Source organism: Cryptomeria japonica, chromosome 3 (genome assembly GCF_030272615.1).
Source record: "Cryptomeria japonica chromosome 3, Sugi_1.0, whole genome shotgun sequence".
Classification (NCBI taxonomy): domain Eukaryota; kingdom Viridiplantae; phylum Streptophyta; class Pinopsida; order Cupressales; family Cupressaceae; genus Cryptomeria; species Cryptomeria japonica.
In genome coordinates, this window is record NC_081407.1 from 449,094,009 (window position 1) to 449,121,196 (window position 27,188).

Genomic DNA, 27,188 nt, shown 5'->3' on the forward strand with positions numbered 1-27,188 from the left:
GAAGCTTAATTTGGCCTAACACAACTTCTTTGGACACTTGGCATGAGCTGTAAGGGAATCTAACGATTTGTGGTGTTGCAAGAAGCATCTATGACATTACAAAAGGTGTAAGACAGCATCTATTATTATGTGTACGAAGTTGGTGGCCTTTTTTGGACTTAGAGAGTTGTTACTTTGTCTTCTATTGAAATTGGAAGCTTAAGTTAATAAGAAAAGTTTTGAAGCTTCTAGAAAGATGCTTGTAACTCCTGGACACTTGTCATTAATTATCACTTGGAACATGCTTTGCAAAGTGGCATTGAGTGAGAAAGCTTGATTTGGCCTATGACATCTTGTAGGACACTTAGCATAAAATGGAAGGGAATCTAGCTCTGTATGGTGTCATAAGAAGCATCAATGACAATGTCAAAGAGTGAGAAAGCATCTTTGACTATTTATAACAAATTGGTAGCCTCTTTTGGACTCAGAAGAGAGTTGTGCTTTTGTCTTCCAGTGAAGTTGGATGCCCAAGTACACGAGAAAAGTCATGAAGCTTATCAAAAGATGCATGTAACTCCTAAACACATGTCATCAAGTATCTTTTGCATGTAGACTACTTGGCTCATGGTTTGAGTCCATTGTATTGAAAACCATTTATGGTTCCTTGTATTACTTATGGCTACAAACTGGAGGTTAGAGTAGGGGGTTGTAGTAGCACAAGTTATTTTGCAAGTTGTAGTAATTAAATGCTGCAACTATTCAGAGAGTAAAGTATTGGTGTGACTCTTTTGGAGGATTATTACAAGTTTTGGATCTCTTATTTTTTTCCCACAAGGGTTTTTGCACATATATCTTGTGTTATTGGTTTGCATCTCTTTTATAGTTATTTTCATTTCCGTCTATGACTTATCACTATTTAAGATTTGGATGCTTTGATTTTGCAACATACTTTCACTTGTTAGTTATATCATGTTTCAAAATTTTGTAGCAGAGCCACAGTTGGCTTGATTTGAGAGAGGTGTTGTGACGTTTTCACACATCACCCTATTGCAAATGGGGACCCCCACTTTTTTGTTCGTAGGTTAGTTCTTTTGCTTAGTTTGCTTTGCTTTTCAGTGGTTTCTTTAGTCTTTAACCTCTTGCTTGTGAGGGGATGCAACGCCTTGTCGTCAGGATGTGATCAAGTCAGGCAGTCTAGCAGCAATCAGGTCCCTCTCTAGACTAGTTTGGAATCTTCTCAGCTCTAAGTGCTCAAGTGATAGGTGAGAGTTAAGTTATCGATAGGAGTCAAGATGATCATTAAGTGATGCTTCACAGTGCAACCTTCAAGTCAGGTCAAGGTATGAGTCTTAAGTGTGATGAGCAGTCAAGCAAGCGAGTGCCCTTAGGTTAGAACGCAGAAGCAAGGATCAATCAAGGAGTTATGATCGATAAACTGAGCTGAAGTGCTTGATGAAGATGATTCAAAGTCTAGGTGATGATGAAAGGAAAGAAAACATCAAGTCAAAACCTTATGAGCAAGTCACTCTACACTTGATATAAACAATAAGTGATGGGGTTGAAGTGAATTATCCATGAGTTGCTAAAATCCACGACCTTGAAGGTCTTGATGGTGATGTTAAATGGAAATGGCAATAAGTGAGTTTATCACTTGAATCCTCTAAGTTTGCAAACAAAGGTGTTGAAATGATCAACTTAGACAATCAATGAAATGATCAACTTCAAGTGCAAGTCATGCATTTTTTCCTTGAGTTGCTCAAATCCTCAGCATTGGGTGCATTTTTTCCTTGAGTTGCTCAAATCCACGACCTAGGTGGTGAGTGATGACATTTTTCCTTGAGTTACTAAAATCCACACCTCAAGCATGAAAGTTGCCAAGATTGATCCTTGAAGTGAAGATGAAACGTTGAACTTGCTCAATCCTTGACTTGGAGTGAATTGAATGAGGATCAGTATCATATTGAGGGTGAATTAATAATTGAATAATCATCAAATTTAACCTTCACTTGCCAAAATCCACAATCAAGGAGGCATTTTTCCTTGGGTCACCAAAATCCATGACCAAGGAAGAATTTATCCTTGGGTTGAAGAAATACACTACCAACGAAGAATTCATCCTTGGGTTGATAAAATCCATGACTTGGCAATGGTAAGTGCAACATTGTGATATTTTGAAATATCCCCTGTAGTGAATTGACTGAAAAACAAGGAATATTTACTGAGAACTTGGCTCTTCAATCTGCGTTTTATGCTGTTTGGTGTTTGCGTGTTATGCTGACAGAGTGTCTCAGAAATTTTTAGTGTGATATGGAGGACTTCAAACACATATTTCTCATAAATGATCAACCATAAATGACTCCTAATAAATTGGACAATTACCAAAGATGCATTTGCTACTAAATTATATAGTTCTATGCTACTTTAGGCACACTTACATACGCCAACAGTTTGCTGTCATTTTGACAAACAGTTGGCATAAATACTTCAGACAAATATGAAATAGGAATCCAACCTTATTTCTCCCTTTTATTTCAAAAAGATGATCCAATAAGCCTTTACAATGACAGTAACATGATCAAACACTAACTTCTTAATACTCAGAAATTCTGAAGATTATAGACAGCCATTGTGGTCTGCATACAACTGAAAATTACCAAAGCAATGATGTCAAAATGAACCTGTTTATAATCGCCCAAGCTTGTGTTTGAAGAAGTAAGCAATAAATGGTTGAAAGAAGCCTCCACACTACCAAATCAAATTGCTCTCAATATCGCCCCTGCTGCAGATTGCTATGACTGTTAATAATTGATTGCTAGCAGTATAAACCCCTCTTAGTCTCTGAACATTATCACTGACCTCGCTATCAACAAATGTAAGGTTTGATGCTCAAAAAGGAAGACAAGAGCAAAATCGTAGGAGAGGAAGAAGGGGACCGATGTACTTCAGACTGTAATAACACCTGCACTTTCCTCATTCGACTTCAATTTGCAAATAGTGAGAATCACCTCGGGTCCCTTAATGAAATCGATGCTTAGTATGGGTCATAATGTGTAATATCATGGTTCATTGACATGTTCCTGTTCAGGAATGTCTCTGATCAGAATTAACAATCTGCAGCTTTTAAGTTCCCTTCCTTGCATCAAAAACCATTGATGTCACCCTAGGAGTGAAGCGCTCCAATGTGAAAGTGAAGTCGATGCCCTTGTGACCCTCTATGAGCAAAATCGTGTGTTCCTCCTTAGCTGTGGCAGGTCTGAAATGACTGAGATAAACTCAGTGAACTGGAAGGTGTAATCAGCATATATGTAGCACCACCAATGAAGACTTCACACCCAAAATATCTTCCTTTGTCTCCTCCAAAATTGTACCCTAGCAAGTTGGCCCTTGGCCTCAATTAAGTACCATTGAAATGACTGAAGTATCACCTCCTCAATGCAACCCCTCGAGAGATCTTTCACTCCCTCAGTTATGCTATCTATGGGAGTTTTCGTTCCCAAAGACCAAAGTCTGCAGACACCTCTCGGTTCTACAAAATCCAATCAAAATCCAAGCTGCCTTGAAGCTTCAGTTAGATCCCCCTTTATACTTTTTTCATTCCATCTCTAGAAGCTTCTAGAAGTGACTTAATAATTTTTAATTAGTCACTTCATAAAATTAATTAAATATACAGTCATCTTTTATTTTTTAATTTATTTGATAACTTTATAAATAATTAACTTAATATTATTAATTAAAATAATTAATTAAGCTATCCATGAAAAATAATAAGAATTTGGACAACTTAACTAATTTAATTAATTAATTAATTCCTCTCCAAAAATGGGGACATTACATATTTGATCAAGCAAATGAATAAGTTGCTGAAAGGTGAAAGTGATTAAGGCAACCATGACTAGAGAGAGGCAAGCAAAATTATCCTTGGGTTGACAAAATCCACGACCTTCGAGAATCCATGCCCATGAGAAATCCATGACCAGCTAAGATCCACGAACTCTTGGTAAGTGCAGCAATTTGTCCACCACTTGTCAAAATCCATGATCAGACTTCAAGATGTTAAAATCTCAGACTTGAAACCCCAATCAGACCTGAAGTGAGTGAAATCAGACATGAGAACAGAATTTAGAACATCATTTCACCCCCATTAGGAATGCATATCAGATTAGTAAGTTTGAAAAATGTGTGAAAGCAGTATATATCAGGTATATTTGATGGTATCTTGTTTGTTTTTTGTAGGTGATTAAGGAAGAGAGTGAAGGAGCCAGCTGCAAGTAACATCAAGGTAGGGATGCACTTCGAGGGAATGACTTCACCAAAGCTCTCTACGACACTTGAGCAAGAGAGAATGCATCTCAAAATCAGACCACATGAGGACTCAAAACAACCTGAAAGTGGATATGAAGAAGACAAAGCAGAGGTGGATTACATTTATCCTTCAAAGAAGAAAGATCTGCCTGTCATCAAGGCATTCAAGAATACAAGAGGTGGTTGTAAGAATCAAGTTAAACAAAGAGGATCGGGCATTAACGATGAGGAGGAAGTTGGACAATCTTGAATTTCCTCCGGAAATCCAAGAATTGTTGCCAGTACAACAAGAGAGTAATCCAAGATGAAGGCTTCAAGTGAAGGGATTCAGGATCAAGGATAGGTGAAGGTGATCAAATTAAATAAGATGATGCAATGTGGGAATATCTCTCACCATCATCACCTCAGGCACTTAGAAATGTTGACTATCAAGAGATATTGCTCAATCACAAACACTTGTGATGAGTTACAAGGAGCAAGTAGCTGAGGTGGCGCTTAGTCATCACCAACCCAATCACATCATTCCAAGTCAAGGCATCCAGATTTGATGCACTTGACTCATCCAACAAAGAGGATAACTACCACATGTAGAGGCACTAAGTTTGATGTACCTAACCTCATCATTCATTGGTTAACATTAATTGGACATGTGTCCTAAAATGTAATTTTATCATTAGTCAAGCATTAAATGAAATGCAAAGTTAGTTGTAACTAACCCTAATTAGGGTTTTATCCTATAATCTTGGCCATTGATTTGGATTTGATCCTAGCCATTCATTTGTAAAGGGAGCTCTATAAAAGGCTTGCTCTCCTCATTTGTAAAGGTTAGTAGTTAGCAGCCAGATAGTTAAAAATAGAGTAGGAGAAAAGGAGATTGTTGCCAAGACTTTGTTGCAAGAAACATATTATTTTCATTGAAGATATGGTGAATTTCACGTGTTGATTCAACATTTTTGCAAGTTCTCTACTTCTCATTTGTTTTAATGATTGATTAAATGGATGGAAGTATTCGTTGATGATTAATCGTGAAATTTGGATGTTCATACTACTTGTATTTTTCTGATTGCCAAATGCTTTGTGTGGTCAACTGAACTCCTTATATAAGCTTAACTTCGATTGCTACTCACCCATTGATATGCATCACATTGAAGATGTCTATGTTGTTGGTGTTGATTTGAATATCATTTGCTTACCTTAGAAGATCGCACCAGCTTTGCCTAGTTGTTCCTTGCATGGCAAAACAAAGCATGGTTGAGTTTCACTGAGTCATTCATAGTCTCTTACTTTCTCAAGATTCGGTTAGCTTTCTTAACCCTTAATTTCTTTTGCTATTTGTTTTCCAAGTTAAGTGAGTCTTCATGTTCCAGCAACATTCATGTTCAACGTAAGTCCCCCTTGTGATTCCAGCAATATCACATCAAACCATTGAGTTATCCACACATCAAGAACTGACATTTGAAACCTTGAAGTCACCTTGTATGATCACATGGCTTATAGCATTCGAGATGATTTTGTTCAAGAGAGGATAAGATATCTTGGTAATTTATTTTGTGTGTGAAGTGCATAAAAAAACACATCAACAAGAGGGATACCTCATATGATCACATAGCTTAGCATTCGAGAGGATTTTGTTCAAGAGAGGATAAGATACCTTGATATTTTATTTTGTGTATGAAGTGCATAAAAGAACACATCAACAAGAGGGATACCTTTATTTGAGTATGTGCTTCAGTTTTTTGCTACAATGGGTGTTCGTTGAGTTTTCTTGCAGTTTTGAGTACAGGGTGACGAGAGATCACGGCTAGCTCATCTTGGTCGAATATAGAAAAATTCAATGGCACAAGCTTTAACCTTTGGAAACTAAAGATGGAGGACCTCTTGTGTTGGGACTCAATCTAAGAATGCTAGATTTTTGCTCAAGTCCCTACTCCTTTGTGCATATAGGCCTCATTTTCCCCATCACATATAATCTATGTTACTCCAAGTTTCCAATACAGGCACACGATAGGACGGGGTGACAAGTTTCACGGATGGCTTTTTTGGGGGACCATTTTTTGGAGATGACAAGGGACAGCTATATAAAAAACAAGGAAAATTTAAAATATATAGGAAAATTTAGAATATTCATATGATAATGTAATGTTCCCCTTCTCCTAGCGCATCAATAAATAATAACGTTGGCCTATTTTATTCCCCATAGGCTAAGGAAAAGAATAACCACTGGAATAAATTAATAATTAAATATGTGAAAAACTATAGTTACCCTCATTACTCATATTTAATTATTATTATGGGGCCATGTTAAGTAATATCATGAGGACTTATATTTACTTAGGCGAATTCATAGATTTAAGCCTAAGTCAAAACGTTATTTAATTGGGTGGCTAAACACTTGGGCGAAATAAATATTATAAGCCTAGGTTTATTTATTACTTGGAAGGGACAGCTTTTGTGTGGACAGCCAAGCATTAATAATAATCAATTTATCTAAGTGGAGTGAATTCTTCAATTAGAAAGAATGTTATTATTGGACGAATTTGATGGAGGAAAAAGCAAAATTACATAAGGGAATTCGAGGGGCTCATTCAAGCATTCACGACTTGATATTTTTATGATTTTTTGTTCTCTAGAATCTCCGCACCTTTGGAAATTCCCAGGACGAAACCCCTGGCAGTCTTTGGCATGGGCAGAACCCCAGGCCATTGGTATACACAGATTTTTCTAGCAGATGATGGTTGCAGCCACTAGTTACAGCATATTTGTGAAGGATCAAAGTAGTTCGCAAGACAGATTTAATAGCTGGGCAACAGCATTTGAGCTCCAACCACAGGTCTATATCAGGCAATTCATGTAAACTTCAGATGCAGCTATTACAGAAGGAATCCCAGCATTAGTCTTCACTGGAATGTGCAGATTACATCATGGATATCAGCAGTGGTTGTCAAGGGTTTGGTATGTGGTACAATAACTTCTAATGTTTCTCTAGAATAATCTTAGTAATAATTACCAGTGTGTATTAGACAATAAGATTTCTGATTGCAATAAAACTTCAAGTCTCTGTGGAATTTCTATTATTTAAATTTCATTGCAATTATATGTTCATGCATGCATTATAACTTTTCTGGACTGAAATACCCCACACAAAAACATTCAACCAAACACACACTTTACAATAAAGCCGGGCAAGGATTATTTCAGATAACATTGATTGAACATTCATCATATACATTACTAATCCTGAATACATAACATATGTGTTGAACCCAGCCTGGTAATGGACCTACTGGAGTTAATCCAGTGTCAAAGGCGAATGGGAGTGTGGAATGGAATAAGCCGGAGGTGGGGTGGACAAAAGTGAATTTTGACAGTGCGTCAAGAGGAAATTCTGGCCTGTCAGGAGCTCATTATGTAGCAAAAGATTAGACAGGGAGCATTATTGCCTTGCGGGCAACTGAACTTGCGGAAGGAACAAATAACAAGGCAGAAGCTCAGGCAGCGTGGTTGGCGGTTAAAATGGCCAAAAATTTAAACCTGTCCATGATTCATTTGGAAGGGGACTCTCAAATAATTGTTAATGCATTAATCAAAGGTGAAATTGGAGTGTGGAGGCTCAAAAAATATATATATAAAATACAAGGGAAATTCTTGCAACGTTCACAAAATTTAAAATTTCCCATATAGTGAGAAAAGGAAACACGGTCGGTGACACGCTTTCCAAGTTGGCAGTGACCTTTAATGAGGAGAGCGAGTAGGAGGTTTGGGAAGATCTCCGAGAGGCGGAGTTGGATTTTGAGGCCTCCCCATACGCCGCCATTTCCTAAATACTCATTTTGAGAAAAGGCATTAATCCTGATTCAAAAGGTGGCATGATGATCTGATAGGGTGGATTGCTATTTATACCACCATATGCTTCAGCCAAAGGCAGAGAGGTTGGTGGTGGTGGGTGAAGAAGGTCTGCAACATGGAGGCCAACTTCCCCTCATCACAATGAAACAGCCATTGGCGATTCTAGGCAGGGTGACGGAGAAGCGTTTAAAGGGTTTGTTCAAGCATGATGATCCAATCTTTATGTAGATAATGGAAGTTCTGCTTGGAGAAAACACCGCATCACTATCAGATGAATATTGACATCGTCTCGATGGTGATGGCGTAAGGGCTTAAATTGGGGAAGGAGGAGGTTTCATGGGTGATGACAAGGTGTGTTGATGAGGAATGGCTTTATGGCATGGAGTCTCTCTTGGCGAAGGCTCATTCTGGCGCGGGCTTCCTGGTGGATGGAATCACTGTGAATTCGGAGGAGGATACACCATTGCTTCTCCTTCCCTTCATTCATTGGAGCCTCAATTCCAAGGAGGAGGAGCGCAGAGCAATGATGTTGATCAGGTGTAACGAACTGAAGGCCTTTTTGTAGAGGAAGGAGAAAGAACAAGGAGGAAAGGGCGAATCCGAGGCATACAAGGGTAAGGAAAAAGTAGACTTCGACCTCGGGGACCACTGGGTGAATGGCCCAATTGTGCATGGTGCAAGGGAAACTTGAATCTCATGTGAAAATGCTGTAAATTTTGTGAATTTTTGTATATTCTACAGATGATTTTAATTTTGTATGTATTCAGTGGGGTTTCTTCTCAGAGGTTTCGAATGTTATAGATTATACTGGACTGTAAGTTTTGTATGAAAATGGAGATGGGTTAGTCTCAAGACAAAATTTTGAGTAATTCTGTTATGCAATGGGGTGCCAAAGGGCTTGTTTTTTGTTCGGATGGCAGGGTAGGGTTTCTATGATATTCTTAGGGCGATCAATGTAAAATCTTTTTGCTTATATGAATAAAATAAATCTATATTACCAACCAAAAAATAAAACATTCGTGTTGAACTGAAAGTTCACATTCTCTCAAACAAATTAGCAAGTGTCAAAACTTAATTGCTTTCATAATTCATTGTCAACATGCATATGATATTAAAAATAGTATAAATATGATATTAAAAATAGTATAAATATGATATTAAAAATAGCATACAAGTTACAACAAAATGCCCAAAGGCTGCAAGTTTTACTTTCAACTACAATATGAAAATACAAAAACAAAGAAAGTTTCAATTTTCTTTCCTCATTTAGGGCGAGTTGAGATGTGTGGGCGGTTGGCATGTCAAGTCAGTTTCTTTTATCCAACGTTGATTAAACAATTGATATTTAGGACTTACTATTTTTTTTAAATGTTATGTGATGTCCCAAATTTAAGGAATATTTACAATTTTATGTGATGTCCCCAATTGATACTTACTATTTTAATTAATAAATGGAATTATTAAACTCTTCCAGCTTGTGGCAGTTTCTTTCCTTAGGCTGACATTGTTGATGCAAGTATTGTACGGGTCTCTGCTATAGTTGAAAGCATCGAAGAGTATCCTTGTCAAATGCATTAAACAAATGCAAAAGCCTTCTTAGACACAAACCTGGGAGGTGTCAACTTGGTAGGACGAAATCCATGCCAATTAATTTGCTCAAAATAATCTTGTGTTACTTCTGCCATTATTTTGCACAGCTCATTGTTATTACAGGGTCTAGGTGCTGAGTGGAGTATTTGTAAGACGAGCTCAGACTACACAATAATTAGTGATTACAACCATCGCACAAGAGCTAGGCAATACTAGGCACGGAGTCTAGGGTTGGGCACATCACCTGTGCAACGTAGCTTAGTGTCTTCTTTGCTGTTGTCTACAACACAACAAAGTAGACCTATCTAGCATTTAGGCTTGGATCAACTCTCACAATAGAAACCTGCAAGAGGGTGCGTTATGGGACAAAGAGGCAACAACCAGTGTAGGAGGTCAATCAGCTGAGTCTTTACTACAGGCGCCCACAAACCAACCTTTTCATCAAAAATCTGCCTAGTGCGACCATGGTCTTCTAAAGAGCATTAACAGCAAGCTCTTTAAGTTTTAAATGATCCAATTTGTAAATATGAATACAGTTTGAGAATAATTATAATTGATATTTTGTACAATGATCTAAGCTCATTCTTATGAACTGTAAAAACAAAGTGTAACTCCACTATGGAATTTTGAAATAATAAATCTTTGAGGGTACTGTTGTTAAGCATAATACTGCCCATATTTGCAAGTTTACAATGTGGGTATATTTCAATGGTATCAGAGCCCCTTTCCTACTAGCCTGTGAGTGTTTGGTTTGTGAAAATATATTAGAGGGAGGCTATGGGTTCAACACCATTATTTCCAATGTTCAAAGCTAAATTGTTAGAAAGACAGGACACAGAATCCCTAAAGGAAGAATGACAACCAGAAGAATCTGGTAAAGGAGTGTCAAGATATCACGCTGAATACATGCACTTAAGTCCAGTCATCCATCAAGATATGATCTTTATCGAATATTTTGAGTTTCAAACGAAGGGACAAAGGAGAAGAAGATATGGTGAGCAGCCCTGTAAGGAGAATTTCAGAATGGAACGGTTGGGTTAGGAAAGATACACATTTGAAGCCACCAAAAGCTTTGATGAATATTTAGGAATTGTCTAATAAAATCCAAGCAAAAGGGGACTTTATGACTATATAAGACAAATGAGAAAAGAAGAAAAATATTAAACTGCGGCAAAGGTGGAACCTAAAATAGTGAAGAGTACAAAAGCACAAGAGGAGGACAAAAAAGAAGTAGAGCAGAAAGAAAGATCAAAGTCTCAAGATGTCAAACAGGAGCACTCCTCAACGACAGAAGAAAGTAATGTCCAGGAAACATCAACCCAAATGTTGAGTATGGACATAATTGCATTATGCAATGATGATTTGCAGTGTACGAGAATGACTGGACCATGTGATACTATGCAAAATATTAGTTGTGATGTTGTGAAGATTGGTTTGTATGAGATTAAGCGCAATGAAGAGGAATTGCAGGTTTATTTAGAAAACCAAATGATTATACACATCAATTACATGGAGTTGAACCAAGAAACATTCAAACTCCTTTGTTCCAAGATTGATAAGATCGTTGATGGAATTTGGTTAAAAGATGTTAATCTCAGAGTATAGCAGCGGAATGGCAGAGCAGTGATTCAGAGATTGATATGGGATCCTTGTATTTTGTTTTGAATATACAGGTGCAGAAGGCAGTCGATTTGGTATACAAGTGTGAATTGCTTGAGAACAAGCAATTTTGGTATGGGAAGACTGTGATGTCTCCAATTTAAGGACTATTTTATTTAAATTAATTCATTGATTATTAAATAAAATACCAAATAATTAACCCAAATTATTAAATAACTTTAATAATGGCCTGTAGGCTGACTCTTCCAACTTGTGGCAGTTACCTTCCTCGGGCCAACATTGTTGATGCAAGTATTTATGTGTCTCTACTAGAGTTGAAAGCATCGAAGAGTTTCCTTGTCAAATGCATCGAAAGAATGCAGTAGCCTTCTCAAATGCAAACCTGGGAGGTGTCAACTTGGTTGGATGATATCCCTACCAATTCTTTTGCTCAAAATAATCTTGTATTACTTCTGCCATTATTCTACACAGTGCCATTGTCCTCGGTCATTGCTATTACAGGGTCTAGCTGTTGAGTGGAGTATTTGCATGAAGAGCTCAAACTACACAATAATTAGTGATTGCATCCATCACACAAGAGTTAGGAGCAATACCAAGCACAGAGTCTAGGGTCGAGCACATCACCTATGCAATGTAGCTCGATGTCTTCTTTGCTGTTGTCTACAACACATCAAAGCAAACCTATTTGGCATTTAGGCTTGGATTGGCTCACACAGTAGTGACCTTCAGGTTGGTGTGATATGGGAGAAAGAGGCAACAAGCATGTGTCATATTGAGGGTTGAGCGTAGGAGGTCAAACAGCTGAGTCTTTGCTACAGCCCCCACTCCAAGACACCCACAAACCAACCTTTTCATCGAAAATCTGCCCAATGTGAACTATGGTCTTCTAAAGAGCATTAATAGAAGGTTCTTTAAGTTTCCAATGATCCAATTTGTAAATCTGAATATAGTTTGAGAGTAGATATAATTGGTATTTTGTACTGTGATCTAAGCCCATGCCTATGAACTGTAAAAACAAAGTGTAACTCCATTATGGAATATTGACATAATATATCTTTGAGGTTACTGTTGTTAAGCATAATACTGTCTACTGTGTGGGTATATTTCATGTTTTTTTTATGGGAGCAGTCAACCATCCCTAAGATAGTTGGGGGATGTTACAATTGTCTCCACCCATCCCAGGGTTGGTAGGCTAACCCCTTTAATTTGTGGGGATGTCCCCAAGTTTCGAGGACATCCCCTAGGCATCCCCAAGTCTCGGGAACATTTCGGAAACGAGGATGCCCCAAAAAACACTGGGAACGCATCCTTGGGTTTCCCTACATATAACCAATCTAAGAAATCTTTGTATGGGATCTAAGAAATCTTTGTATGGGTCTCCATTTGTCAAATTTTCCTAAGTGTTCTTCATTTTCCCACATGTGCCTATCAATGTCTTGGTAGCTGTAAAGGTCCCATGTGTTTCAAGTGTGGGACACTTGTGGTTAATTTTGTAATGTATCCTTGTTGAAATAGGGTTTATTAATAAATAATAATAATAACTTTAAATATAAAAGAATAAAAATAAGATTTAGTTAAGTTTAATGAATGGTCAAAAGGCATCAAATGAAAAGTTGTGACTCCCTCAAACATGAGATATAAAAGGGAGAGAAGAGAACTTCATTTGGGGTGGAAAGCGATGAAGGAAGAAAGGAGGAAAGGAATTAAGGAAGCATTAATGGGAAGAACTAAGTTGCTGGTCCTGGTTCGGGCTCGGGTTTAGATTCAAGATTCGGGTTCGCGGGTTCGGCAAAAAAAAATTTGGGGTTCTGGGTTCGTTACTACAAAAACATATAAAAATATAAAATATGTACATATATGCAGCAGTAGTTAAGTTCAAAATACACCACTATGCTAATAGTCAAATAACATAGCAAAATACACCATCATGTATTAAAGTTTTAGTTCAAATAACTTAGCAAAATAGTGAATACACCACCATATTAATGTTTTAGTTCAAAAATAATAATGTCAAGCTACAACAATCAGCCATCACTGATCAAATATCATATGGGTCATCAAAAATATCATCACCATCCTCCATATGCCGTGGTAGATTAGAAGAACCAGCTAAGAACCAGCTAGGAACAAGCAACAATCAATCTTCAACTCTTCTTGAGGAATGGCAAGCAAAAAATGAAGTTCAGCAACGGAGCAAAGTAGTTATGTTTTTCATTCTATTGTGCAAAAATGAAGTAGCTTTTACCTTTTTTAGTGTTTTAAGTCATCAAATTAGGGTTTGGGGGGGGGGGTGTCGAATATGCTTTTTTGGCATTAAAAAATGATTTTAAAAAGTCAAAAAATTTCACTTTTGCGTCAAATTCTTCCCGGTTTCTTTTGGGTTCAGCAAGGAAGAACCCACAAGGCATTTGCAGGACCCTAGCCGGACCTAGGGAGAACCAACCCAGGACCAGGACCCAGGGGAACCAGCCCAAGACCCAAGGGGTCTAGGCAAAGAACCCGGTAACTTAGGGGAAGAAGATAAGGAAGTGACTCTTTCAAAGAGGCAGCAATGATGAAGGGTTGTGACCCTTTCAAAGGGTGGTAATTGTGAAAGGTTGTGACCATTATGAAGAGGTGTGACTCTCCCTCACATTGGAGGATATAGAGGGGAGAAGTTTTCATTTGAGGAAAAAGGGGAGATCAATTTGAAAAGTAATATATTATTCTAGAGGGCAACAATGAAAAGTGGTGACCCTTCCACCAATAAAGTATAAAGGAGAATTCATTCCAAGCATTGAAGGGGACTTATCAATCAATGGAGGAAATCAATACAATTAACATCAATTCTCCTAACAGAGCAAAGAACCTTCAGCAATCAAATACAAATCAAACCATTCAGCAATAGCACTCATCCAAGAGAACAACGCTCAGCTTTCAAAGAGGGAAACAACATCAAATTGAATCTCTCCAAATTACCACAGTAGACCAAAAACACATAACCTGCAATAATTCTACAAGTATAGTGGGCAAGATTTAGTGTCCTCCCAAAAGGGGACATTGCAATTTTTTCCAATGTATGCAATTTGTTGGAGTTTCGAAGTCTGCCATCTTGGCACACATTTTTGTTGATCCCCACTATTTCTTTTACTTTGTCAAAGTTTTGGACTTTTCTTTCAAGAATGTTTTTCCTTAGACCCCACACTCAAGCACTTTACACCAAGTCACCTTTAAGAGAGTCACAAGGTCAATCATCTTCTTATCTGTATTCCTTGTGGCATAAAGTATGGCATATCCCCGATTCCCAATCTTTTTCACTATGCTATTTTTCGAAGTTGTGGTTTCAATCATCCCCTTAGACATACCTCATGGCATTGATTCCTTGGTATCCTTGATCCCCAACTCTCAATATCTCACTACATATATTTTATCAGAATCAAAGATGGAGGAATAACTCTAGTATGATACCCTGGGCATGAGTTATAATGTATCCCTAACTCCTAACCCCTGACATTTCCCATTGTATTATTCTATCAAGTTTGCGAGTTCAGACCTATCTTTAAATGCATGCCTTGTGAGATGTGTTCCTTGGTATACCTAATCCTGAACTCTCGAAGCTCCTATTTTTTGCATTGTTCACTCCCACCTACCTCCCTACATGACCCAACTTGCCATTAGTGACCATATTTGATGACGCAACTACTCCAAAGGGGTTTTCCAACCAAGAAACAGGTATTCATCTCAAGGGCAAGGATTCAAATGTACATTCTGTGATGGAAGATGAGGAACACCATACTGCCATTGATGTGATGGTTGTGCTTCTGACATGAATAATTTTTGTGCAAACTCCTAGCTCACATTTCAATGGAAATTCACAAGATCTTATCTTCTTTAACACGCAACATTGATGATGCCCTGTTCTCAATCAATTTTTGAAAGGCTTTAGCAACCAACCAAAGTGTAATATATACTAGTTCATTTTTCTAAACAAGGGTCAATCATTTCTCCATTTTTACACAATTGCAATGCCAAGCAAGATCTAGGGTTTCAATCCCTCCATGTCCAATCAACATTAGAATAGCTCATTTTTCCAATCACGAAGAGGTAACTAGTGTGTAGTAGATGGTTGTGCCTAGATGTCTCCTTGGCGAGTTGTAGATATTCAAGAAGACTTTCAAGCAGAGAAGTGTTACAGGCTCTTCCTAGCTTAGGGTTTTCTCTCATCACATTCACTAGTGTGAATGTAATAAGAATTTGATAAGTGTCACATCACTTTAACACATTGCAAACATTGTGTGTAATGGTCATTTCCTTATAGAATGTAGATTTATGAAAGTTTGAAGAGGGGTTATTAAGCATGTCTTGTTATTAATATCATCTCTTTTTGTTATTTTTATGTGTAGTTCATTTTGGTTTACTACGACTCTATGACCCATTAAGGCACTAGTCTTGGAAGCATTTAACCCTCCATTCACCTTAAAACGAATAATATCCTTAGCCAATAGTGTAGGATTAGGAAGTAATTTTGTATACATTTTATGGCTTAACATTTTAACCAAGGAAATATCTCCAACAAGCCTTGAAAGTTTCTATCTTACAAAAATCATGTCCTAAATATCCACATCTTGTAGTGTTGCAATGAGGTTTTCATCAACTTAGTAGAGGTTAGTGATAGGTTAGCCTTTGATCTACTGACAAAATTTAGAATCAACGTGTACACTACTACAGTTTGTTTTTGTTGTATATTTTCAGTTATGATTAAATCTTCTTAAAGATTACCTCTAAAAGCACCCTCCTGGGTCTAGTTGAGCCCAAAGTGAGGGAGAGTTTATCCACTCTAAATAATTGGCCTGTCATCACTCACTCTTTGTTGATGAGCTAGCCATCCATCTTCAAAAACATGTCCCTAGGACTGAAGTGGATTGATTCCTCTAGAAGTATGAGTAATGATTTAAAGACCCAACATCTTGGAAGAAAGAGATTAAATGATTGTCATGAAGAGTGAAACCAAAACAAAAATGATGTCAAATGAAGAACGGATAAAAGTAGATAAAAAACCACGTGGCACTATTTGTTTGTGTATATGATTTAGTTTTATTGAATGTTTTAAGTGATTCTATTGTATATAAGTCTTGGAAAAGAATAAGAGCAATTTACCAAACTAAGAGTCTCATAAACAAGTTGTTTTTGGAAGTAAAGTTATATTCTCTTAAGATGAAGGATGAGGACTCAATTGCAAAACAGTCACATGTTTTCAATCTACTTTTGAGTTGGTTACAGTCAATTGATATGAAGATAGATGAGGATAAATGCATTTTATTGTGATGTTCATTGCCTAAATCTTGGGATAATCTAATCCTTGCAATCTATGGTTCTCTTGCAAACAATAATTCCTTTACTGATAAATCCTCTATTGATTAAGCTACCGAAGCTTTTATTATTTCTACTAACATAAATTCTAATGACTTTTGGTTGATCAATTCAAGTGCATCCTACCACAAAATCTCACAAGGAGCAATTTTCAACATATTCAACTTCTAATAATGGGGAAGTTTTCCTCGAGGACAATGGCACATGAAAGATTATGAGTTGAGGGGAGGTAAAATTAATTTCCAATGATGAGAGAGTTAAAACCCTCATTAGATGTATTGCATATCTCTCATTTGACAAGGAATTTAATTTTTGTATCAAAAATGAATGATGCAAGGGTACATGTTACTTTTGAGAAGAGTGGTTGCAAGTTAAGCAAAGGGAATTTGGTTGCACTAGGAGTGGCACAATTGTGTTAATATAACTAATAAACTCTATCTCTTGTAAGTTGTGACACCATATGATGGATCAACTAGGTGAGGAGGTTCTCAAAATCCTCATAAATAAGATGATGGTGATGGTTTGTTTGGTTACTATGTTGATTTTGATTTTTATGAAAACTTTGTGTATGGTAAACAACATAGAGGTGATATTTTTTGGTCCTATGGATGTGCCTTAAATTGTAAAGTCTTGCTACTATGCTTTCTTTATTGGTGATTATTCTAGATATTCATGGCTTTACTTTTCAAAGGATAAATTTGTTGTATTTTCTACATTTAAGAGTTAAACACTTGTTGAGAAACATATAGATAGAAAGTAAAGGTTTTAAGAATGGATAATGGTGGTGAGTTTTGCTTTAGGGCCTTTGATGATTATTACAAGAATGTAAGAATTGTTAGACAAAAAAATATCATATACCCCACAACAAAATGGACTGGCAGAGAGGATAAATAAGACTTTTATGGATAGAGCTAGAAGCATATTGAGTGGTGCTAAGCTTAAACAATATTTTTTAACTTGAATTGGTTCACACTATTTGTTGCATGATTAATAGGTCACGTACTTTTGCTCTTGTTGATAAACGAACCCAATAAGGTATAGATCGGTAGGTGATCATCAATTTCACATTTTTGAGTTTTTGGCAGTGAGGTATATATTCATGTTCCTAGGGAAAAACATTCTAAGCTTGATTTCAAGACTAACAAGTGTGTTTTTGTGGGTTATGGTGAGAACATTAAAGGTTATAAACTTTTGGATTTCGTAGCAATGAAAATGTTATATTCTAAGGATTTTATTTATAAAGATATTAGGGACTTTAAAAATGATCAATAACCTAATATGAAGGCTAACAAAACAATGAATTTTGATATCAAGATTGACAAACAAGAAGATGCACAAATAGAACAAAAATAGGATGGGCATATTGAGGAAGGAAAAGGTTCAAATTCAAGTTTTGCTAAGGAACCACAAGAGCCTCTTGTTAAACCTCTTTGAAGGTCCACAAGGCAATGAAATTTAGGTGAAAGATATAGCCCTTCTTATTATAGTTGTGTATATTCTATATTGTGTACTAACAATGAACCTAGATCTGTGAAGGAAGCTTTGTCTTCAAATGAGCATGAGGACTATTAAAGTCCATGAAAGATAAAATAAAGGCCTTGGATAAATGTGACACGTGGGATTTAGTTGAGTTGTCCGAGGGAAGGAAATCCATTGGATGCAAATGGGTATTTAAGGAGAAATTTTCAAAGCAAATGGTAAGTTGAAGTAGTATAAGGTCTGGTTAGCGGCAAAAGGTTACTCCTAAATTGAGGGAATCGATTTTGATGAGATTTTCTCTCTTGTGGCTAAACTAACTTCTTATATATTGTTGTTGCTTTTGATTTAGAGGTAGAGAAAATAGATGTTAAAACAACTTTTTTGCATGAGGATCTTGATGAGGAGATATTTATGAAACAACGTGATAATTTTGCGGTAAAGAAATAGGAACACTTGGTTTACAAGTTAAAGAGATCTTTATATGCTTTGAAGCAATCACCAAGAATGTGTTATAGAAAATTCAATGCTTTTGAATTGGATCGTGGTATAAAAAATTCAGTGCTTTTGCATTGGATCGTGACTTTATTAGGAATGAAGCTGTTCACTATGATTATTTGAAATTAATTGATGATCGGTTATTAATCATTGTCCTATATGTTGACGATACATTATTTATTGGAAATAATAAAAGGATGATTAAGGAACTTAAGAGTGAGTTATCTACTACATTTGATACAAAATATTTTGGGGCTGCAAATTACACCTTAGGTATGGAAATCAATAGGAATCAGATTAACAGAATATTACAGCCAAATCAAAAGAATGATGTTGACACTACTTTGCAGCATTTTACCTTGCATGATTGTAAACCAATTAATAATCTCTTTCTGATTGGCACTAGACTATCTTTAGATCAATGTCCTAAAAACTAATGATGAAACTAGAAGAGATGTATAAAATTCCATATGCCAGTGTTGTAGGTAGCCTTGTGTATGCCATGGTTTGTACGAGACCTAATATTGCCCAAGCAATGGGAGTTCTCAGTAGGTTTATGGCAAATCCTAATATAGAACATTGAACTAATGTAAAATGGGTTTTCAAATATTTATGTGGGACATCTAATCATTGCATTGGTTGTCATGTATCTAACAATGCGGGCAGAATGGTTGATCTACAAGGCTTTGCTGATTCAAATTAGGCCGGTGATCTTGATTGCAAGAGGTCCACAAGCAGCTACATCTTTACTTTGTGTGAAGGAGCAATTAGTCTGACATGTAAACGACAAGTTATAATTGCATTGTCCACTATAAAATCAAAGTATATGGTTATGATTGAAAAGAGACAGTGTGGTTAAAAAGATTGTGTTTAGGCATTGACTTTCAATCTACACAGGTTAGAATTGGATGAGACAATCAGAGTGTCATTTGTTTGGTTATGAACCCAAAGCATCATGCCTACATGAAGCACATTAATGTTTGGTATCACTTGTTTGGGAAATGATTGAGGGTAGCAAAGACATGCTATAAAAAGTGGATCCTTTGGAGAATTTTGGAGATTCTCTCACTAAGCCATTGAGCACAAAGAAGTTCACTTGGTGTAAGGAGGCCATGGGCCTTGTCTCTCCCGACACCTAGCTTATTTTATTTTATTCCCTATTATGCCTTTGCAATGTGAATATCAAATAGAAAAATGTTTGGATTTGTGATATTAACCTTAGGATCCTAAGACTCTATACCTTAATTTTGATATTTCAATAGTAAATTATTATTTCATGTGACTCCAAGAATCATGGAAGGGGAACTTGGACATCCCAAATGAAAATAAACATTTTTGTGATTAATATGATTTTCTAGACACTTGGAATATTTTTTGCATGGTGGCATTGAGTGTGGAAGCTTAATTGGCCTATGACAGCATCTTTCAACACTCGGCACAAAGTGGAAGGGAATATAACTATTTATGGTGTTGTAAGAAGCATCTCTGACATTGTAAGGGGTGTTAAAAAGCATCTTTAACTGTGTGTAAGAAGTTGGTAGCTTTTTTGGACTTAAGGAGTTGTTATTTTCATAGTTCCACGAAGTTCCTTGATGGGGGGGTGCACAAGGATGGGGAGACCAAGGGCCTAAATTTGGAGGCAGCGAGGGGATGGCAAAAGAGCAACATTGTGGAGGTAGTACTAATATACAATTTGAGATGAATTGAACTCTTCAAGGCAAAATCTGCAATATAACATCTCTGCAAGTGCCCCATGAAAGGCAACCAGTTTTCATGAAGTTAAAGGGCTGCAATCAATATGTAATGGCATGTGCCATATAGCAAGCGACCTGGCAGCATCCCCGGTAGAGGTGGCAGAGGTGTTGGTGCTGTGAGGGGACGTTTCCCCCAAGTCCCCAAGTCTCGAAAACGTCTCCCTACCAAGGACACGAGGTTTTTTGAGGGGAACAAGTCCCTGTGGAACAACGTAATATTTTGTCTTCTAGTGGATTGATTTTGTCCTCTACTAAAGCTAGACACCCAAATTTATAGGAAAATCCTTGAAGCTTCTAGAAAGATGCTTGTAACTTTCAAACACATGTTATGAGGTATTTTTTGCATGTAGATTACTTGGCTTGTGATTTAAGTCCATTGTATTGGAAACCATTTATGGTTTCTTGTATTACTTTTGGCTATAAATTGGAGCTTGGAGTAGGAGGTAGCGCAAGTTATATTACAAGTTGTAGTAGTAGCGAAGTGTTGCAAGAATTCAAAGGGTGAAGTTGTGTTGGTGTAACTCTTTCAAAAGACCCGAGAGTTTGCTGCAAGCTAAGAAGACATGCTTAGATTTGGAATGTACTATTTGATCCCACTAGTTCACACATGAATTTGAATGAAGCTACAAAGGGGAACATAGATGAGTTTGGTTTAAATACCCTAAATTTGAGCATTAGACTATTGGCTTCTTGAAGAAAATTCAACATTAACTAGGAGAAAAAGTGTGTACTTAAGACCAACATATAATGAATTGCTAGCAAAGTTATCTTATACTCTAAATTCTACATTCTACAACAAATGGTTTATTAAAGGGACTTACCAATGATATACCACAAAAATGGGTTCAATGAAAATTACAACACAAGAAGCTTTCGGAGTTATGTTGTGCTATAAAGCAATTAGTGTTCCACTAAATCCAGTAGGATATATATTGAAGGCTTCAATTGATCAAATTACCACAAAAGTGGGAATAGTTAGCTAACGTGGCTCCACAAGAGGAACAATGTTGGTTATGATACACAAAGTGTTCGTCTAGCAAGCATATTCCAAAACGATTGTCCAGTTAATTAAGCACAAAATGGCGACAATCACTTATTGAGGGCCCCAAACTACTCACTATGAGCATTGTCATGAGTGTCATAATACATCAACATATCTTTACTACAAAAGCTAATGAGTGTCGCAAGGGCTATTGTAGTGAAGTGTATCAATCATTCAAACAACCAATTGACATCTCATTAAGGCGATGTGAAAACAAAGGGAAAAGCGCATTCTTCAAGAAACAAATAAGAATGGATATGAAGGAAACAATGGACCCATTACTTGCTACCGATGTGGCAAAGTGGGGCATTACAATATACATTGTCTTAAATTCCCTATGTGCAGCAATTGGAATTATAATAATGACAAGTGTCCAAGCTTGTTAAAGAAGTGGGATGACAGCAAGAAGAATAAAAGCACAATTGAAGAAAGCCAAATCCAAGTTATAATGGTAGTGGAACTTCTAGCTTACACCCTACCTAGGACCTTATCAAATAAGGAGTGTGCAATAGTGGAAATATTAGCTATAGACCTCCTATTTGAAAGTTTGTATAGTACGTGGGGGATAGAACCAGCTCCACAAACCATACTAATAGATATTTGTACCTAAGGCAACCCATGTGTTCTAGGAGGTAAATGTTAACATTGAAGCTTAATAGGATCAAACTGCCCATGCACTTCAAAGGTTGATGATATCCTTTGATTGTTGTGCCAAGAGGAATTGCTAAAAAACTTCAAGCATGGTTAGAAAAGATTTCTACAAATCCCCAAAGATTGATATTCTAAAGGTTGATTATGTTATCCACCAGTTGTTGTGCCAAGAGGAATTGTGTCATGCCTCAAGCATGAAAGTTATTGCACTTACAATTTTGGGTTTGTCATGGAACTATTCATTAGTCTCAAAATGAATTGATATAATGTGAAGGATATTTGGATTGATACAAGTTCTAAGTCTAATCTTTTGACCAAATAAAGTTAGCTAGCTATAGGTAGTTCTATTGAAGTCCCCACATATCTCCCCTACGTCTTGTTTATAGTTAACACAGCCCACAATTAGTTGTTGGATATCTTGCAAAATGTGGAGGTTAATAACATGGATAACAAATTTTAAGTGTATTTTGAGGTTTTGCAAATGGCTAAGGTTGATAATTACCTTGTGCAGCTTGGGTGCCCATTAAGCTTTGAGGTTGGGGTGGATATGAACTTTAAGTACCACACTAAGAGTTTTGTGAATGATCTTAAGTGTATGGCAATATTTCAAGATGCCTCATAAGAAGCTACATATGTTGTCTGTAGATATGACTAAGGAAGAAAAAGATGAGAGCTCAAGTATCACAACACAAAGGAATGATTATATTGACCCCACCTTTGATGGTGCTCTAAGTTGGCAAAGTGCATCAGATTCTGATCCTGTGGCTGCAAATCAACAATATATCTAAGTTGATTGCATATTCTAGGAGCCAATGTGTTACAAAGCACTCACAAATTACTTTAAGGTGTGATATTCACACTTGTCATACCAAGGTGCAGTTCATAACAAAGATGATAAGATACCACCCAAAGGTAAAGTCCATCATACGACTAAGTGTAGAAAGACCAAATAGTAGAAAATGTGCCTTGGAAGGAGCTGAAACTGTGTCCTCATCTTCACAGGTTGTACCACCTCTCCAAATCAAGAATATGTTATCATATCCAATTTCTATGAGGATTACATCTCAAGCAGGTCAAAGAAGTACTAGTCAAGTGCTTAGAAGGGCGTGCATATATTCCATAGTAGCAGAAGGTGATTTGCAAAGTTGTTGAACTATGAAATATTGACTGGCGCCTCTACATACTACAGAGAGATGGAGCTCAACTTTCCTTAACAGGAAGAATGAGTGTTGCGCTTGGCAGATATGTTGCAGAACACCTACATGATGGTGCACAACTCAAAAGCATACATCAATTTTGAGAAACAATCCCAACACTCCTATCCATGCTGGAACACAAATTGATTTGGATGATGCAAGAGTAAATGAAAAGGATGATGTGGAGAAACATACTGAAAGGCAAACTCCAGTACAAAGTAAAGGGAAAAGCCTAGCATACAACACACAGAATTGGAGAATTTGTTTCCTCCTATTTGCACGAGGTCGCTGCTAGAAAGATAGTGGCAAGGATGTGATATCATTGGTTACTTTCAACCTCACGACACCATGATTGAAACTAATAAGAGGCAATGGATTTACAATTTTAACTATTCTTACCCTTAATGTACTGGTCAAGATGAGGATGTCACCATCCTCTTGTCTTCAGTGTTTTAGATAGTTTCTACCAATTGGATAAGTCACACCGAGCTGTTCAAAGTTCAAACCCTGCAAGGTGCAGAACAAGTTATTGTAGAAGAAAAAGACAAGACAAACATATAATAAGATCTTGGAAACAAAGTTGGATGATTTGAGAGGAGAAAAGAAGATCCACGGTGTGAAAAAAGGCACTTTGGAGGAAAGACATCAGAGAGTCATAGCAGGAATTGACGCCCTCCATGACAAGATAATTCAAATGCACCTATGGCTTGCAATTACAGTCGATAGGTTTGGGGGGATGATGATGCTCAAGAAAAACTACAAGACCTAATCAAGATGATTAATCCTTTACAAAAGCCAGCACCAACCATTAAGAAATTTCAACAAGTGGAGGCATAGAAAGTTGCAGAGCAGGCAAAGAAGGGTCAAGAGGCCATGTAGGCAACAATGCAACAAGCCATGGATGCACAGATTTAGTCCATACAGGATCCCTTCTCGAATTCCACTAACCTGCCCACCAAGGTGACCTCGTAGTTCTGGCAATTAATAACCATCAGAGCTATTTCTCACCCACTCTATGCCAATTCAATGATCCAGCACACTTGATTGAAAACAAGGGCTGAGCTGTTAGAGAACAGGATCATGCATCTTTATAGAAAATATACGAACATTGGCTTACACAATTAAAAGATTACAAAGGTTGAGCAAGAGATACAAAGCCTAGCAATTGGATGGTCCTGAATAAAAGTGCAGTGATCAAAGTTAGCAACTCGAGACTTCCATCCAAGATTTAAAAGCAAGTAAAGGATATTGAGGTTATGGCTTGAAAGTTCGAGTAGAACACTGCAATGAATGAGGTGTGACTAACAGTTATAGATGATGATACAAAGATAGCAAAGGCATATCTATAGATAATTCAGGCAAAGAAGACCAGGTTAGATGTCATACTATACAATCGAATGAACTTTGTGACAAAGGTAGTTTGCTAGTTGCACTAAAGCTTGTACCAACTGTCCAACCAAAGTGAGAAATGCAACTACAAGGTTAAAGCTCATAATTGAGGTGGGCAAAGGTTGGTGCCATAATGTAACCCCGTGTTTAAATCTTCCCTTCAGATACATGTGTTAGTTACCATAAGGTCACCTGGGACATGTGACTTTTTTGCTAGTGATGCACATAACATGCTTTAGATCTTCGCCACATCAAGATATGTAAGGAGTTAAGTAGCTTAGGGTTTTGAGAATTTAATGGACGTGACACATTAAGCCTAGCTACTATAATGGTCTCCTATGCATGTGCCGTATATACAGGCCATATGTTATACACACAGGGCAGAATAGAGAAAGGGTAGAGATGCAATATTTTGATAAATATAAGAATATCTCTTATTCTGTGCATATCTGTGTTACAGTGTTATGATATCTTAGTGCTATCTTTACTTTCCTCCTATATGCCCGTGGTGTAATTTGCCTTTTCATATTCTGTAATGTATGCTCATAATGGAGGTTTAAGGTAACCAATCATGTGCCTTGGGTATATAAACACTGATATGTCAGCATCAGATGGTATATATAAATGTTAATTATGTTCCATTGCACATAATCCCAAAAAAGCTCTCAACAACAAGCCCAAGATTATTGAAGGTTGTGGGAAACTTAAATATGATGTTTATAACGAATATAAAAGAGAAATATGACTGCATGAGATACTAACAGACTTCTGTTAACTTCAATAAAAATTAAAGTCCTTGTATCCTATGGTTAGCCAGCTTTAACTCCTATAATTGATAAACTACCTTTAGTAAAAACAGTATGAATCAGATACAATGTGAGAAAAGTCCAAAACCTTTGAAGCCTTAGTTCAAGAACAGACAAGCTTAAGTGTTGAAATTCATTCCACATGCCCGAAATGACTCCATCCATATTTTATTTGATGGCCACTGAATGCCGAAGACCACACAACAAAAACATAAGATATTCATTTAAGGAACAAATGATCAGTCCAGAGCAGCTAGCTGGTAATAAGAAGTCCACACGTATGGTTTTTCAATTGACTGAAACCATGCGACTTAAGCCTGACAAAGTTACATGTGTTTAATTAACTAAAGAATCATTACACAATTGAATCGATGCAAAGAGTCCTTTTATAATCAGGACAATTAAATTCCTCTTGAAATCAAAATAAATTGGGTTCCTTCTCAGGACGTATCCATATACAGAAATCTCTAAGGTATTCATAAAAAGCAAATTCCACAGAGACATGACTTCATCTAAACAAAGATTTCATCATCCACTTGCAAAATTCAAAGTTGTCTATCAAGACCATCACAGTGGGTACAAAACCATTGAAAGTCTCCCCTAAAAAATCTCTGGGTTTGCAGCCAATATGCATCTCTATCAGCCTGCTTCATGAAAAATTGGACAAAAGCATAATACAACAGAAAGAAGAGAATTAGAAAGTGGGTTTTACCAGTTCCACATTCCAACTCTGAAGGGGTCCGACTTGCGAATAGAATTATTGACCAAGTTGTCAATCTTCCACTGGGCAAGCCTTGCAGTAGTCTCCACTTTTGAATCTGCCATCTCTGCACTTGTTACGCTCCTCCGCAACGCTAATTAGCACTCAATTATCATGCTTATGAAAGCAAAAGAGGGCCTGGAATTGTCTCCTGCTGGCCCCATTGCTTACCAAAATGCATACTCTTTTAGTCGTTTTTAACGTCCCTTTCCTGTAAATTAATGAGTAATATTTGGGACAGATTCTTCGAAATGTCCTCTCTGTGCAAACCACTGAGACCCTACATACCCAAGGACGCGTCTATTCTGGTTCGAAAAAGTGGTACGGCACGATTAACACGCGAGGCTAGTCGCAATTTTCAACAGTAGATTTTTAATCGGACGGCTGAAAATGTGTAACACGTCTTGTTAGTCTAACAGATTGGATCGTTTTGTGTTTGGAATAGACATAACGCATACTCAAGGGGATATGGTGTAATTAATGAGGATGATGATGTGTCTCCAATTTATTTATTAGAATTATTCATTATTTTTTAAAAGTCAAATTCAATTTATTAAAGAATTGTGAGGGAATGGATAGTTTTTTAAACTATTAAATAATAAATTATAAAAATTAATGATTCTTAATAATTATTAAAAAAAATATTTTAAAATTCAATTCTATATAGTAAAATTGTAATTATTATAATAATTATATTGATTATGTTCGTTAATGGGTTGGATAGGGTTGATTCTTTGAAGAATGCCACGGAATTGGTGAAATGGTAGAGATCGAATACAAGATGGATAAAAGTTAACTTCGATGGAGCCTCGAAAGGTAACACGAGGCCTTTGGGGGCAAGATGCATTGCAAGAGATGAATTTGGTAATGCTTTAGCGTTGGGAGCAAAGAAACTCCCAATAGGAACAAATAATGAAGCACAAGCACAAG

At 36.9% G+C, this 27,188-nt stretch overlaps 1 protein-coding gene across 1 annotated transcript in view; it reads right to left on the bottom strand.

The window, feature by feature from the left end:
- The window catches only part of LOC131031744 (BTB/POZ domain-containing protein At1g21780), a 38,427-nt gene extending 11,819 nt beyond the window's left edge, over window positions 1-26,608 (bottom strand). Inside the window, exon 1 of the mRNA XM_057963022.2 lies at window positions 26,211-26,608. Within this exon, the coding sequence (XP_057819005.1) occupies window positions 26,211-26,323 (113 nt within the window). The 5' untranslated portion in view covers window positions 26,324-26,608. The remainder of the gene's footprint in view (window positions 1-26,210) is intronic.
- Between the last annotated feature and the right edge of the window lie 580 nt (window positions 26,609-27,188).